The 16,869-nt window shown below is 46.0% G+C and overlaps 1 protein-coding gene across 2 annotated transcripts in view; it reads left to right on the forward strand.

The window, feature by feature from the left end:
* The first annotated feature begins 10,457 nt into the window (after nucleotides 1–10,457).
* The window catches only part of SORBS2 (sorbin and SH3 domain containing 2), a 48,806-nt gene continuing 42,394 nt past the window's right edge, over nucleotides 10,458–16,869 (forward strand). The window contains exons 1-3 of one of the 2 annotated variants that reach the window (XM_010161579.1): nucleotides 10,458–10,481; nucleotides 14,684–14,750; nucleotides 15,926–15,970. In XM_010161579.1, the coding sequence (XP_010159881.1) occupies nucleotides 10,458–10,481; nucleotides 14,684–14,750; nucleotides 15,926–15,970 (136 nt within the window). The remainder of the gene's footprint in view (nucleotides 10,482–14,683; nucleotides 14,751–15,925; nucleotides 15,971–16,869) is intronic. The other variant, XM_010161578.1, reaches the window with a different exon arrangement.

Below are 16,869 nucleotides of genomic sequence, written 5' to 3' on the forward strand. Positions count from 1 at the left end.
GCCTGGCCCCAGCAGTTGGAGGAGTTTGCAGGTCGACAAGTGGGACAGCAACTGGAGAGCCCCACAATGGAGCCAAATCGCTTATCCTTCCTCTCTCCTCCTTTGGGCAGCCTTCTAGCTTGCTCAGTATTCGTTCTGCAGCGCGAACTGACTCTGTACACAGCACCTAGTGTGGTAAGATTAGTCTTTTGGGGTTTTTCTTTGTTTTAAAGAAAACCTTTCAACAAAAAAAAAGGTTAACTTTTGATGCGTATCATTCTTCTCCTCTTGCATATGTTCATTTTTGATTCAAACACACTGTCGAAACCTTTCTTCCCTCACAGAGAAAAATGCCCTGGAAAAGAGCAGAGCCTGCTTGTGTGCATTTATTTTTACCGGATCTTGAAGTAATTTGTGACTTAAAAGGAGAGGGTGGGGGGGAAAAGCCTGTTCCTGATTGAGGCCGCTGAGCATTACTGTGATAGAACCAAAAATAATAAGGTAACGAGCAGCTCTAACCTTAGCTTAATTAACACATCGTTAAGATCAAGTGCAGAGAGAGGTAGCAGCTCTGTGCCGCTGTGCCTGGCACGCTGCTCTTATGGCTGAACTGGGAGGTTTGGCGACCCAAGAAATGCATTGCAATTTATTTCTTATTTAAGTGTTTGTTCTCTAGCCCCGGTGAATAACCTAAGTAATTTCTCCAGGGGAGACCTGTGACACGCTCGTAACAATTTTCAGGTACGAGTGGGAAGGAACGAGTGATGTGAGAAAGGGCGTTGTGTGTTGGGGGAAGGTGTGCTGAGAAGGATGCCTGGTGTGAGCAGGTCCAGATCTGGATCCTCGGCTGCTGAGAGCAGTCAGGAAAAAGGGAGATGACTGAAAGCTTTTAGTGCCAGAGCTATTTGTTGACGTCCGAGGCAGATCGCTTTCTGATCTCATCTCCCCTTGCGCTGAGCTTGGAACCAGAAGGAGAGGTAAATGGGTCAAGATTCCCAGGGGGGCGGTGAGAAGGGCCAAAAAGCAGGCGTCCGCGGGGGGAAAACAGTCGATTTGGCAGGTCTGGAGTTCATTGAGAAGTTATTGCTTTGGAAGGCACAGGAATATCTGTTGGGAGTCATAGAAGAGTTATTGGTGTTGGAAGTTATGATGTAGAATTATGGTGGAGGATATAGAGACCCTTATAGAAGCTCAGCAAACCTGTGAATCCATCTATCTAAGCACCCTCAATTCCCACTGAAATCCTCTTGGAACAATAATAATCATTTAACAAAGGAAATGGTTTTTGACCCAGACAACTAAATGCATTTCCGCTTAGTGCTTCCCAGCCCTCGCCTGATGCTCAGCCGTGTGTTGAGGTTGCCTGTTACTTTCCCAGACATCAAAGGCTTTGGAGGAAAAAAAAAGTGCAACTTGGGAAAAAATTGATTGTTTGCCATGAAAATTTCCCTGAAAAGAGAAATCTGAAGAACAATTAGCCAGAGTCGCGCGCGCAGATTTCAAAGCAAAAATACAGCATCGGGGCACGGGCGAGGATTCCCCCAGGACAGGTAGTGCAATGCCTTGCTGGTACAGGAGCAGTTAAGGAGGATGAGGGCATTGCAGAGACTTTAATTGTTTCCTTTCCTCAGGTTTTATTACAGCAAGTATCGGAGGGAAGTCTGCTCCCGAGTGAGTGCTGGCAGGAGAGAATGGATGAAGCCTGGGGCTTTGCTCTGCCTCTGGCACACCAGGTCCTGTCTAAGATAACAAAAGCCCAAAGAGCATCCTGCCCTGGATGGAGGGACTGACCCAGTGTTACCCTCTCTCCTTCATCTGGGGAGTTGGAGCTCTGAATCAGCCCTTCCTGTAACTGAAGGTGGTGGTACCCATCCACCACTGCTGCTGGAGATCCCTAACCAGGACACCTGTGTGGATGATTTGTCCTGCTACAAAGCCCTGGCTGAGTGATGTGTGTTTAAAGTTAAATGATAATTTTGGGTCGTGAAAGCTGACTTTCTGCCTGCAAGCCAGAACACCTCTTCCTTTATGATGGAGAAATAAATCCAACCTCTTACGGTTGCATCTGTGGAAGACGTCTTGAGCAGCTGGGAAGGACCTGAGTCCCCTTGCAATGCCAATGCCGTGGGGCCACACACAAGCGCCGAGTTAATTTTGCCACCACTAGCTCGTTCTTTTATTTTTTGTGTATTTTGGACCCAAAAGAATGATTGTGCTGAGAAGGGATCAATAGCTCAGCCGAGCGTCCAAGTTATTAACTCACAAACAAACAGCATCGGAGCTGATGGGAGGAGGAAGAATGTCAATTTTCTGTGCAAATGTTATTTCAGAGAGCCTTCAAGGAGTGTTTTATTTAGCAAATCAGGGCTATCAGAGACAGCTATTCTCTTGCTGGGTGAACGGGGAGAGTTGAGGAATCAAATTATGTATCTGGTGAAGTCTCTCTGGAGGTAGACCTTCAGGCTGAGGGTTGATACGAAGGGACTAGATGGGGTGGGATGTCATATAGGAGCAGGATTCCTTTATTTCCCTATCTGTCTGCCCATCTAGCTTAGTTCCCACCAGTTGAAAAGACTCTCTGCTGATGTGTGTTTCTCCCTCTGCCCCTTGTTTTTGGGAGGTTTGCCTTCACAGGCAAAGAACATGAACCTGCCCTGATGTTTTTCCGTAAGGGAAAAAACCTGGGGTTGGCCTGTTCATGACATCTTGCAGGTGGGTCGTAAAAAATGGGGAGTCACCTGCTCAGCCACACTCGTCACTCTTAAGGCTACCAGCGGACAGCTGTGCCTGCTGTATCCCAGCAGGTTTTTGGACTCTTCATCCTCCTCTTGCCCAGTCTGACATGCTAGGACTTTACATCTCCTTGGATTGTTTCAATCTCACTGCCTTGTGCCTGTAATGAAGAGTGGCAGAGGGCTGGAGGGCTGGGCTGGCAGCTGGGGCTGTCCCAGTTGTTAGCAGATCCAGCCATGTACTAAAATCTTTGAAATCCCAGCCCTTTTCCCCTGATATTTCCAGTGTCGGCAGTGACTCAGTATGTAAAAAAATATTACCAAGGTCAGAGATTATGCTTTGAAATCTCAGCTGCCACAGAGGAGGTGGTTTTGCAACACATAAAATGCAGTTGGTATCTTGCCACATCCCAAACTTGCAATGTACCGTGCAACGCACTCCCTCGCCCGACGTTTAGGAAGTAGATGAGAAAATCTCTATTTCATTCCCCTCCACCCAGGTTTGTCCTGCTTCTAAATCTTGTTGGATTGGGTTTCTTTAACGTTGTGGATCTCTCTTATTGAAGTTTTTGCAGCCTGTGTGCTTAAGCTTTATCCCACGAGGGTATTGCTGTGACACGAAAGGGCATTGAGAGGGCACTGGCAGGGAAATCCCAGGGCTGCGTGATGGGGATTGATTGCAGGATGCTGTGCACAGCAGCGTTGCCTGACGAGCTTGCAAAACCTGGTGTTGGTGTCAGGGAGTGCCTGTCTGCAGCCAACAGTGCCGTCACCCCTGTCCCATTCTGCATGGGAGGTTGGATGCTGCTTTTGGGGAGTGCGATGCATCTCTGACCCAGCACAAGGTGCAGGGGGAGGGAGGGCTTATCGCAAGCGATACCTGCCCATGTGTGGCATCCACGCTCCTCTTTCTTCCACTGGTAAAACCTGGCAAAAACCTCAGGAAAATGGGACCTGACATCTCCAGGGAGTGTGCAGCCGCTTTGCCTTTACAAGCCCGTAAAAGCAGAGTGAAAAAGCTCCCTTCTTCTGCCATGCAGCCATCTGACATTGAAGAAAACAGTGTGTGATTAAGGCAAACATCTGCTGGGGTGGGTTATCCCTGCGTGGTCTAACTCTTGCGGTGCCTCTGTTTCCGTGACCCCCTGAGGGTCTGTGGGCCTGTTGGGCTACCCCTGCCCATTCAGAGGGGACGGCTGCAGTGGTGCAGCACATCCTGGAAGCTTCGCTACCCCACAGAGCAGACCAGAAGCAGCCAGCCTGTTTGGGGGGATTCAGGGTTTTACAATGCTGATGCTGCTTGGGTGAGTAAGGCAGAAGGACCCAGTGCTCCTGGACTCAACCATTGCTCCTCTGCTTGCTGAAGCACATATCCCAAGATGGAGTTTTAGGTCCTGATGTCCCAGTTGCTTGAAGAAATAGATGTCATGCTCTCCCTACGACCAAGCCCCCTTGGCTGCACCATCATTCCTTTATATACCCCTTGCTCATACAACTGTACATCCTGGGCATGCTCCTGTGAGCACTGTAGTGTCTTTCCTACTGATGAAAAGCCTTTTTCTCAGCTAAATGGAGGGAAAAGTAGGGAAGGATGGCATTGGCTTTGCATTCAGTGAACTTCTCCCTATGCCAATTTGCAGTACAACATCATCCTGGACTCCTGTGAGGAGGTGTCTGAGGGGGGTGATGCCTTGCTGAACAGCACCTGTGTCCCAGAGAGTGGTTGTCTGCAGTCTTGTCTCACATTTCTCTCCCCAAAAAAATTAACTTTTCAAACACAAGCTGGTAGTAACCTGCTGCCATGCACATCATGCTCTGGCTCAGGTGCCAGGTGAGTTTTTCAGGGCAGAAGAAGCTATGTCATGCAGGCAGGCCAGCAAGAATGTTGCCCTTGGATGAAACAAGAAAATCTAGCCATAAAGCCCAGCATTTTATTCCACATGCAACAATTCCTTATGGGAAAAAAAAAAGAAAAAAAGAAAAAAGAACAAGCCCTTCATATTTTTGCAGAGCTCTGGTCCCAATCAAATAGGTGGACTGGGAGAAGCATTAGAAAATAGGGAACAATCTCATGCTAATCCATTGGGAAAGTTAATAGACCTTTTCCATCCCAAGTTTGTAGGATTCTGGGCTTTTCGCAATAGCTGCTCCACTTAAACCGCAGCTCTGTGCATTGCCTCACTCAAACTGACGGCTTCTTCCCCTGCAGCGGCCCCGCTTGTCTCATTAAAGCTCCCACCTTTCCGCTGCTCAACTGAAAATCAACAAAGGGAAATTTAGGCTGGATATCAGGAACAATTTCCTCAAGTTGACTGTGAAAGTGCCTCTGGGGAGGAGCAGTGGAGGCTTCATTGCTTGCAGCGTTTAATGGGTTTCCCATGTCAGCATGGGAGGGAGGGCAGCCTGGGCTCAGCACCATCCGGACAGTGCTGGGCATCCCTTGCTGTGGGCTATGGTCTTGCCCTTTTTTTTGATCATTTCCCTAGGAAGAAGCAGAGCTTCTCCTTACCTGCACTCTTGCTACGATGCTGCTGAGTGGGAGCCTGCGAGCGTTGATGCGGTGGCTTTCCCCATTAATAAACCCTGAGATAACTCCTTGCCTGGGAGAGAGACCCGGGCGTGTTTGGCTTGAAACAGCATGTGCTTTCTAGCTGTCCAAAAACAGATTTCAGGTGAGAATAAATCCACACGTGTGCTGGAAAAAGCAGATGCCTTCCTTCAATGACTCATGTCCTTTCTGCATCTCATCATTGGTCCTGCATTTGCTGGAGAGGCGTTTTGCTCCCAGTTTTGCTGTCCCAGGTCATCTTGGTCTGGCTCTTGCCCACATCGCGGTGAGCCTGCGGCTCTACTGCTGGGTATTGCTGCTCCAGTATTTATTGCTTGTCTGGGAGAGTGTTTTTCCGAATAGGGTGTCGGGTCCTGCTCTGTGCACCAGCATGGTGAGTGCGTTGAGCACGGTGTCTGCTGGATCTTGGCAGCACAGTGAACCTTTGCTGCAGTCTCTAAAGGACAAACACTGGAGAGGCTCCCAAAATATTCCCTCTCTTGGGAGGCTCGTTGTGGCATGCCACTGGTTTGGACCTTCAGTTTCGAACTGGGCTTTTAAGGTAATTGTTTCCGTTGGAAATGCAATGTCTCGTGTCAATTTCTCTGGTCCAAATGATGTGGGCAGGAGGGATGAAGAAGCTGCCACTTTGCCAAAGTCAACTGGAATGGAGGGAACTGTGTTATCCTGGAGGAAACACTTTCTGCAAGATTATTGTGGTTGACGCCTCAAGGTAGAGTAGCCCAGGCATAGTCAGGGCTTGCCAGTCATTCCTGGCTGGCAATGCAGGCAGGAAGGGCTTGCGGACAGGCAGCTGTGAATTAGGGAGAAGCAGATACCCTATGGAGCCAGGCTGAGAGGGCAGCCTGCAACGCAGGGGGCATGAGAGATGAGGAGAGGCAGTGGGGAAGAAATGAAGCCCTAGGAGGAATAAACCATCACCCGGGGTCCTGCAGTGTGTTGGGAGGCTCCTTGGAGACCAGCAGTGTTGAGGAGCAGGGTAAGGAAGTGTCTTGTAAGGATATCTGATTTCACTTTCTAGCTCAGAAACCTAATGTATAGAAGGGACCAAAGAAAGATCCCATAGTTTGGCATCTTGTGAAAGTATAGTTGCTGTTGGAAGATCTTTGAAAGGAGAAGAAAACACATGTGCAGTATGAGAGGGAGAAGAGTGCTTTTTGGTCCCTGTTCTTCATAGTACCACAGTCTTATGGCTGCTTGTTGGCTTTCCCCTTGCAGTGACCTTGTGAGGCTGTAAATACGATAGAGAGAGAAACCCCAAGGTTTCTGGGGACCATCATTTTGGGGTATTGGCACATAGTATCCCACAGTGATTTTTCTGGGTTGCGCGTCCTTCCCTTCCCACCCTCCCTCCACAGCTGGTGCTGAACAAACACAGAGGAGGACGTTTAATCCTTTGCTTGAATAATTTCATAACCTAAGGCTAAAAGCTACAGATGAGCATGGCCTGCAGGGGACAGGGAACAATCGAAGGTCCTGGTCAGCGTGACAGGCTGTAGTGTTAGTGCAGCAGCCGCCAGGCTGTTTTAAAGCAGAACCCTCTCTAGATAGCTTTTAAAAACGTACGTGGTATCTCACAAAAACATGGTCGGGGTGTGGATTCCAGCTGTGCACTTCAGAGATTTCCGATCTTTTGTTTCCCGTGCATGAACCCAACGCACTAATCTGCAATTTGGGGTCTGACTCTGCTCTTTGCTCCAGCCGGCGGAGCTGTGCCGGGAAGTGGGACACCACGTGTGACCCGCGAGGGCTCGGCAGAGAGCAAGCCAGGAGCGGCGAGGGGGAAGGGGAGCAGGTTGGGCTTGATTTGTGTGGCTCAGCTTGCAAAATGCTGTCCTGCTGCGCAGGACGCTGCTGGGAGATGGGGAGACCCCATTGGATGCTATTCTAGAGACTGAGGATCCTTGCAGCAAGCTGCTACCCCTGATGGTGGAGTAGAAATGCAGCATCTGGGCTCTCCTGGGCTGCACCCACATCCGAGGTCTGTAAGGAGGCATTGCTTGGAGCCTCACCCTTTGTGCAAAGACATGCCCTCATGTCTCAGGCTGTGGGCAGCCTCCCACGAGGGGAAAGCTGCCACCAGGATGGGTGCATCCTGGCTGTGAGTAGGGGCAGAGGTGGTACAGAGCCCAGGGGTCACATCTGTCCCATGTGTCAGGATGGGCCAACACCATGCGGGAAACTTTGTCCAGGGTTTTCCTTCAACAGCATGATTCTTAGCACCACTGAGATGGCCCCCGGGTGTCCACACCATTCTTGGTGTGGAGGCTGCTGGTGAACTCCCCAAAGCATCTCTGGGGAGCCAACACTGGCAGTGGCTGGGGCCGGGCGGACGCAGCCCAGGCAGTACAAGGCTGTCTGGAGCCAGGGTGTACAAGCTGTGCAGGCAGCGGGGTGCACAGTCTTGGAGGGTTTTTTTGAATGAGGAAGCCAAGGCCATGTAACGCAAGCAGGGCTGCTCCTATAGCATGCTGTGGGGTGGGAGACATTCCCTTTGGGATGCCCAGACCCAACCTTGCAGCCTTTCCCTGGGCTTTCTGCATTTCGTTAGTGTCTTCAGCCAGGTCAGGGTATCCTGTTCACTAGCTGTCATAAAAGCACCTCTTGTGATGGAAGCAATATTTGTTTTCTGCAACAGTGACGCTTCACCCTCCAAGAGCCAGCTGAATTCCCGCTAATCCTCCCCTCCCTCCTTTCACACATTTTTTTCTTCGTTCTGCTCCTAGACCATGGCGCTTTGCTAAGCGTCGCAGTCAGCAGCAGGTAATTTAAGCACACATCTGCTTGCAATCTGGGAGGAAGGAGGGAGGCAGTTTGTCTTTGTTAGAAGCCCAGCAGTCATGGCTCTTTGCTTACCTGGTGGCATTAAGGCTTTTTTGTGGCTCTGCGGGAGCCAGGTGGGAACCAGGGGTCAGATAGGATGGGAACAAGGTGCCCTGCTCTGGTCCCTCACCCGGAGGTACTGAAGATGTTGAACCAGGCCTGATGGGCTGTGTGACCCAGCTTGAGCGCTGATACCTGTCGGGTTTGGCTGTCCCCATCTCTCCTCTCTTTTGGTCAACTTCTTGTGGTCTGCTGGGCTCTCAGCCTTCCGCGGCTCTCAGCCTTCTCAAGGCTCGCCATCCTTGCAGGCCAATTGCATCTGGGTGAGATAGGCAAGGCGACCAGAGTTGGCAGCCCGGTCCATGTCCTCGTTTCAGGAAAGCTCTGGAGTTTGGATCCCTTCCCAGTGAATGAGGCAGGGGACATAGGATGAGCAGGAGGAGGTTGGAGCTATTGCTGGGATCACAGGGGGATTAAATGGTACAAGCCCGTAGGAGACCAGGGTTTTTCTCCTTCCAGTCCTTCAAGGCAAACTTATTTTAGCAAATCTTCCATCCCCTGCTGCTATTCCCTCTGTTGGGTTTCCTCTTAATGCATTGACCTGCTTTATTTTTGGAGCTGCCCACTCCCCACCAGCAGCACAGAGATGCTGGGGCATCCGTGTGCCGGAAAGGCTGAAGGTGGGTAAATTGGGAGTTACTGTTGATTTTCCTGGGGAAATGAGGACACATCCCTGTGTTTTTCCAAGGAGCTGGAGGAGTCGAGCAGTGCTGCGATGGTCCCTCTGCTACCGAGAGAATTTGAGTCTGTTGAAGGATGCCAGCACCCCAAAATCCTCCTCTTCACATGCACCCTTTGCAGATCTCCCCCTTCTCTTTCCAGTCCTTGCAACTAGTTTTTAAAAGCATCGAAGCCTTTTGTCGTGTTTTGCTAAGTTTAGACTGCCTGCCTTTTCCCTCGGTGTCCCAAAACAGCTGCTGAATGAAAGGTAATCGTTTTCTGATACTCAATACCATAAGCAGGAGTGATTTGAAAATGTGTTGATTCCTTAGACTGTGGGAAAAAGACCTGTACTGCTGGCAAAACCGGGCTGAAAAGTAGTGTGGGTTTTTTCTTTTTTTCTTTTTGTTTTTGTGAGCAAGATGCTGTGGAAAAGTACCTCTAAGCTAAGATCTGAGCTGAATAGCCTGTCTGGTCCTTAAGTTTATAATTCTGTTACTGTAACACTGAGGAGGGCAAAGCCCCAGCTAAGAGGTTTTTTTCTTTTTAAAGTGGTGTATGTGGTTAAGGTTGTCGTCGGCCTTTGTGCAGCAACTGCCAAGTATGATTATTGCATCGTTATACTTATTATTGCATTGTTATACCATATTCTGTCATGTTACCTTTACAGAGTCCACAGAGACATACTCTCAGCACGTTCAGACTGTTGGCAGCACCAGCACCACCAGTACAATACCGATCTGTAGATCCTCAGAAGAAGAAAAAAAAATTACAGTCATTAAAGCTCCACATTATGCAGGGATTGGCCCGGTAGATGAATCTGGAATCCCTACAGCAATTAGAACGGTAGGAAATGCTGGGGAATCTGCGTATGAACCCACACAATGAATTGATTGTTCGTGATGGGTTTTTCACATTCTTCTAGTCTTATATAATGTGGAATACAGCGTGCGTAATCAGCGAGCTCATGAATATAATATTGTGTGTTGACGGAAAAGGAGAATGCTGATGGGAGCATAATTGGGCAACCTCATGTTTCCAGTTTTAATTGGAAGTAGCCAAAACTTTGTGTCTCTTTCTCGCTTGTAGTTCTTGCCTATGGAGATATGCAGTAATTGCGTTTGCTTTGTTGTTTCTGAAATGAAGTTTATCCATACGGTCCGTGTGCGTGCACGCGAGTATACATATATACATGTGTGTATAGAGAGAAATCTCACGCATCTGCACTTTTTGGGGCAACGGTGATGTCACCGTGGTGGTGTAGCACGGAATAGTTTTGTTCTGATAGTAATCGAAGTGACTGGCATTTTCGTGGCGGTGCACTATATAATCCTTGTGCCCTTGGGTGACATGTAAAGGGACAGGGCGGAAGCCCTCTCATTGTGAGTAGCCCAGTTTTGATCATCTGCCGCTAGTCACTGCCTGAGTGGTCCCGGGATGTCGAACTGAAGAGTTTTGTTTTCCCTCCGCTGAAGCATTCTTTCCGCTCTGCTGTCGGGGCAGCCTCTTCTGGCTGGTCGGCAGAGCACAGCGGCAGCTGGAGTAGGTCTGTACAGGGAGCGCTTACTGGCCTCCCCGGTCAGAGAAGAGGAGCTGTGCTAGACGGAGAACGAGCACGAGGAGTGGGAGCCAGGATGAAAGCGGCAGAGCCCTTGCAGGTGAAGTCTTGGTGAGGTGCAAGGATGTAGCTGCTCTTGGACGTGTCCTCTCTGCCAGTACTGACATACGGGGCTGTGCTGTAATCGCCAAGAACTGCTTCAGTGGATTGAAAAATTAAGGGAGGGAATGAGGAATTGGTGGAGAAAAGCAGTAGGAAAATGCGGGATGAGTGGTAAGACAGGGACAATTTTGAGAAGAATGGGGGGGAAACTCCTGTGTTCCTTGCTTTATTTTTTACATACAAAGTAATACGATCAGAATCTTTTAAAAATGAAGATGTTTCTTTGCAACAGTGCTCTAGCTTCCTACCCCCTTTTTTAGGTAACTATGTCCCTATGCTTTAGGTAGGATGAAGTAATTCTTTTTGTTCTCTCTTTTTTTTTTTTTTTAAATGGTGGATTAATCTAATAGGGTGCGTATCAGTTATACAAGGTAATAACAGAAATCCCCCTCAAGTGTGCTTAACAGAGTTGGCAATATGCCAACCTATATTTAACTTTCAGGTCATATGGTCTGAGTCTCAGATTTTCTCTTAAAAAAAAAAAATGTAATTTGAATTAGGACATTTTTCAGCTGGATTTGCTCCGGGTTTTGTTACATTTCAGTGTCAAAATATCTTACAGCCTGTCAACTTACTATTATCGAAATGATTCCCACAAAGGGATATGAGTTAAAAGGTTATGGTAGCATGTGTGTGTGTGTCTTGTGTGCCACTTTGTGTCTTTAATCTGCTTCCTTAGGACTTAGCTGGAAATGAGGCTGTTTCCAAGATACTGATTTGAGATTGCATTTTAAATGTGCACGTACTTTTGGAATGTTTGAGCCCTGTGTACCCCAGTCGTGTCAGAGCAAAGGTGATAGAGTCCTCAGCAAAAGACTCAAATATGCTGCACCCTGGCACCTCTCAGAAGTGCAGTGCAATGCAGAAACATGCAAAAGTGCTATAACTGCATTTCCCATGAACAGTAAAAGGTAGGAGAGATCACTCGCTCTTTCTCCAAGGTCAATAAGCAATCCCAATGGGCATCTTCTCCCAGAAAGTTCAGCCTCATTCCATTTGGAGAGAGAAAGAAGTTTTCAAATTAGTTGAATTTATTGTTGCAACAATAGAAGTTTCTTAGAAGTTTAAAAGTTTCTTCCATCTTTATGAAAATGGCAACAGCCTATCAAAAGATGAGTAAATGCAGATTCACAGTTGATAGGTAACACACACACTGTGTTCCGAAACGCTTGTAAATGAGAACTTGGGGGTATCCGTATTCCAGATTTGGAGTGCTTCTCAGGAGTAGAGAGATTTTTCAAGCTGTGGTTATCTCCTCTAAGTCTGTCTTTACTGTCAGAACACGGTTTGTGACAGCTGTTTAGCCAAGGAAAGCAGAGTGATGTTCTCTTTCTATTCCTGCAAACCTTCTCTGCCCAAGGCTGCTGAGAGAGGAAGGATTCCTATAAAGCATTCCCTACTCTCAGAACTTCCATCCCACGTTAGCGTGGTCCCTCCATACCACTTGAGCTCCTGCCAGCTCTGGGCAGCCTGAAGGTTCAGATCATTGTTAAGCTCTGCCCCCATGCCAAGCCCTGCCCCAGAGATAGTGAAATTCCAAGGCGTTAAAGATGGAGCCTTTGGAAAAGAGAGGGTAGAATGCTGTTCACTCAGTCTGTCAAACGGCACCACCAGAGTTTGCCACCAACAGGGTCCTAGGAGAGGAAAAAAGCACATTCCCGGAAAGCAGTATGGCTGCAGTGGTTTAGACTATCCAAACTGCTTGCTGCATGCCTAACTGTCAAAATTAATCTGTAGACTGAAAGGGCCTCTGTTTACTAAGAATGAAAAAAAAAAAATCAAGTCCCACCAGATTTCTTTTCCGTACTTAGTGATGTAATATTTCAACTAGACAAAAACCCACAGAAGTTTCACTGAAAGTCACAAATGCCTCCTTTAATTGCGTACTTTCTGATGGATTGTTAGAATACTGCAACAGTTATGGACCCTCCTAAGTTCCAACTGCAGATACTTCCTATGTCCTCTGGCTCGGTGCATTGTGAACACTGCTACTTCCTCAAACAAATGTTGGTATGTGGGATTAGCGAACGTAAATTGAGAAAATGTAGTTTAAAATTCATTTAATCTATTCCTTAACTAATCCTCTCTGGTTTATAATGTAAAGCCAAATTATTGGCTGAGGCTTTAAACCCCAGGGAGGGGCTTGAGGTGGAGTTGGTGAAAGATAAACGTTCGAATGTTAAGGAAGATGTGGGGAGACCTTCTTCTCGGGTCCCGCGGGAGCTTGTCCATACTGTGTGGAAGCCTCCTGTTAATTTGTGGAGGACCTGACTGATAAGGAGGATCTGGCAAAAAGTTATCTATGCGCCTTTGACAAAAAGCAAGGTCATAGCAGTAATATTTACGCACTGTTTCCAATCTGTTCACCTCCCACTGACTCAAGCTCTATTGGAAGACTCCTCTTGACCCAATTCAATCAGAAAGGCAGTTGCAGTATCACAGGGCCTTTGCAGGTTTGTGGTGCTGGAGGAAATGAGGAGTACCATGGAGGTTATGCCCAGCAGCGTGAGCTCCTTCAGACCTTCTGGACTTCCTTGTGAACTGTTGAACATACACCGTCTTGGAGCACCAACAGCATCCTTGTTTCAAACCCAGCTATATTGTTCTTACCAGAGTTCTGCTAGCATAGATGTTTAATACCTTCAGGGACACAATGTTAAAATAGCCCAAATCTGCTTCTGAGTGTCTTCTCTTTGGCAGAAGTCAGGAATGTTGGTAGGTGGGGGAAGGCGATACAAAATTATACCTCCTTCATCGCTTGCAAGCAGGTCTGGGTGAAAAGCATAACCTGTTGTTTAATCTTCTTTCTTCCCCAGCACATCCCCGAGTTCTTCAGTTGACACTCAGCTCTTCTTTTAAACTTTCTTTTTTTTAAATGTCATTTAGTAGCGATTCTATGAGAAGTCATCTGGATTCCTCAAAATACAGGAGGGTTTTCTGCTTAGTCCCTGTTAGTAAGAGCTCACCATGGTTGACAAAAAGATTGATTAGTAACTCTGACAAGTATTTAGGGCGATTCACTAAAGATGGCATGGAACCAGGTGAGCACACTCAGATCTGCTGGTTATTTTGTAGAGAAGAATTTGTGGATTTTCACTTTTCATGGTAAAGAGGAGAGGGCAGAGTGGTTGCAGATTTAGTATTAGCCTAATGCAAGATAATGCACATGAAGAGGGGTCTTTTGAACTATCCCTGTGGACCATGAGGTTTGAAGATGATTTTGGACATCTGCATTAAAACTTTATGCTTTTCTGACTACTTTGGAACAAGTACAATTCTAGGACCTAAGAATAATGAAAACATGTTTGTCTTTGTGTTACCTCCTGTTCTGAAATATTATCATCCCATCTCAAAGAAAATTACAGCAAAAGAAAAAGAAGAAGGGTAAAAGATAAATTAGAAGCATGAGCAAATGTTGATATGGGGAGAGTTTGGGAACTTTGGCATTGCATAGTTTACATAAAGTGGGGATAAGTATAACTCAACAAGAGGTTATTGAAAGGTATACTGTATTCACTTTTCTCAAGACAGAAAAATAACTTTAAATTCCCCTTTCTGGCAACTTAATTTTAAACTGGTAAAATGAAATGCTGTTTGTTTACAATCCTAATGTTAACTCTTAAATATAGTGTTGTCTTAATTCTTTTCTCAGTAGTATTCCAAAGTTTTCTTGCATTATTTAGCAATTACATTTTGACGATAATTTAAGTTGGAAATTTCCAGGAGTTCAAAGGAAGTTGTTTTTACATGCTCGTAATTGCTGAGGTGTTTGTGTTTTCCTGGGGAGTACCTATCATTCATCGTTGTCAAACATAAGACATTAAGAAGATAAACTTTTGATCTGGCACTAATGCCTATGTTCCTAATCACTGTACGCCCCAAGATCAGAGTCCAAAATGGACTGGGTCTTCGGTGTCTTTCAGAACCTGTTACAGGAGTTCCTAGATGAAAAGCATGAACACCATTGGAAAAAAAACCATTGGAAATAGATGGCATTAAAAGGATTGTATTAAATAAGGGACAAGACATAACAGTCTTTGTGTCCAGAATAACATTAAATGTCTGATCATATCTGTGCACACAGTTTTTTGGTGGGTTTTTTTTGTTGTTGTTAATTGTTAAATACTGTATTTTATTTAGACAGTTGACAGGCCAAAGGACTGGTACAAGACAATGTTCAAGCAAATCCATATGGTCCATAAGCCTGGTAAGTATACCTTTGTCTTGGCTGGGTGGTTCTCAGTGGTATTAAAAAAATGTGCTTTTCTGCATTTTGTTCATCTGCTTAATGAAAATACAAGTGTTCACCAAGTGTCAGATAATGAATCAGATCAAATGAGTAAATTGGACGATAGATTTTACTGCAGAGTGCTTTTTTTCTCTCCACTAAGGGTCAAAAATTTCTAATGGGTTTATTTTGTTATGAAAACTAAACAAAAATTGAAGTGATTAAGATAGGTACACAACCAGTAGGATTCCATGTCACTGGGGAGCTCAGTGAAGTGATCCTCCTCTCCAGCTTGAGGGATGAGAAATTGGCCATTGTGAACCTCCTACTGTACCACCTTTCTTTTGGAGAGCACATGTGTCAGACGCATGGGTTAGTAAACGGGCTGTTTTGAGGATACATTTTCTGTCTGAATTGCATTTTTTTCATAGACTGTCTTATTTGGTTTTGCTGAAATGGAGCTTTGGTGACCTTAGTAGCTTTAGAGTTAACGTCCCTTATCATGAGCAACCTGGTCTAGTGGAGGGTGTCCCTGCCCATGGCAGGGGGGTTGGAAATGGATGGTCTTTAAGGTCCCTTCCAACCCAAACCGTCTGTGATTCTATGATTGTCACCAAGGGTGTCAAGAAAATGTATAAATGGCAATTACGCTCATTACAGCTCCAGAAGGAAGAAGACTTTATTCACCTGGCATAGAGCTTGCATTCAGTATGGCCATACAGAATTAGTGGGCGAAAAAAAATGTAGGCAGGAAAATTTTGGCTTACAAGATGGATTTTGAACACTTGTCACATTGGAGATGTTTGAGGTTGCTGTTTGTGATAGAAGCAACAACTTCATAGTCTCTAGTAGAGGAAGAGAGCTGACAAAAGGAAGAAATTGAGCTTGGGGAAGGGAAAAGAACAGACAAAAAGCTAAGCAGTAAGCACACAATGTGGGTGACATGACAAGAACATACCATTTTACCTATAAGATGGTCACAATAGTCTGTGATAACTATAATGGGAAAAGAGAGTCTCCAGAAAACACCTGTGAGATGAATACACACTTGATTGCTTACTGACGTCCTGTTTGTGTTTGCAAAACCAAAGCCGCATTGCTGTGATACACGGGCACCTATTGCACTGCTGTAACATGTACGTTTCCTTTTGTAGATGACGACACAGACATGTACAATACTGCATATGCATACAGTACTGGTAGGAATTATTCCCCTACTTCAAAAATCAGTCTTTCTCTAATGTCAGCAAGTAACAGGGGTAGCTAACTATTCATGCTTGCTTTTATGATGCTCATATAAACCCTCCTCATTGTCTTGTTTGATCTCGGTTGGTGTTTTTTCATGCCTTTTTTCCAAAGTTTAATTTTGGTTTCATTCTTACCACAGGAATAAATTGCAGCTGTGGGCCTCTTACTGCACATTGGGATACCCTGTCATACTCTAGTTTCTGATTACATTGCATTTATTTCCACTAGCGATTGTGAGTAACGCAGCCTTTCCTTATCAAAAAGAGAAGGGAACCACTGGGTGAAAGCACAAACACTAATTACATGGGTAGGAAGGCAAAAGGGTTGTACTGAAAACACCTTTTTAAAATATGCAGTAAGAGTGCCTAATAAAGATGGCTGTTTCATAATCGTGTTCATTTCTGCTATAGGCGCTGGTGCTGGTGTTACTTAGCGGCAGGAAAGACATATCCATCTAATACGTATATAGTTGTGTCTTACAGGAGATTACAACCACGTGGTAAAATTATTTACAAGAACAAAAGTAAAACTGTGAGCAGAGTATATGAGCAAAAAAACCAAAAAAACACAACCCACCCCATAGTGCCTTGTGCAAAAATGCCATTCAAAATTCTTTCATTTCAGCGTTTGTTGCATGCCACGTGCTCTCATGCTGCCTTTTTGTGTGCTGCTGAGCATTTGTTGTGTGTCAGTTGTTTGAGATATGATATTGCCTCCTTCTCCCAGACTAACAGTAATTATTAAAACAATGGGGAAGAAATACGCATTTCCTGCCTCTTCTCTTCCTTCTGAACACAGAATAACAGAGAGGCAGGATGAGCCTGGGGATTAGCATCAGGCTGTCGTTAAC

Source organism: Eurypyga helias, unplaced genomic scaffold, assembly GCF_000690775.1.
Source record: "Eurypyga helias isolate BGI_N326 unplaced genomic scaffold, ASM69077v1 scaffold18251, whole genome shotgun sequence".
NCBI classification, from domain to species: Eukaryota; Metazoa; Chordata; class Aves; order Eurypygiformes; family Eurypygidae; genus Eurypyga; species Eurypyga helias.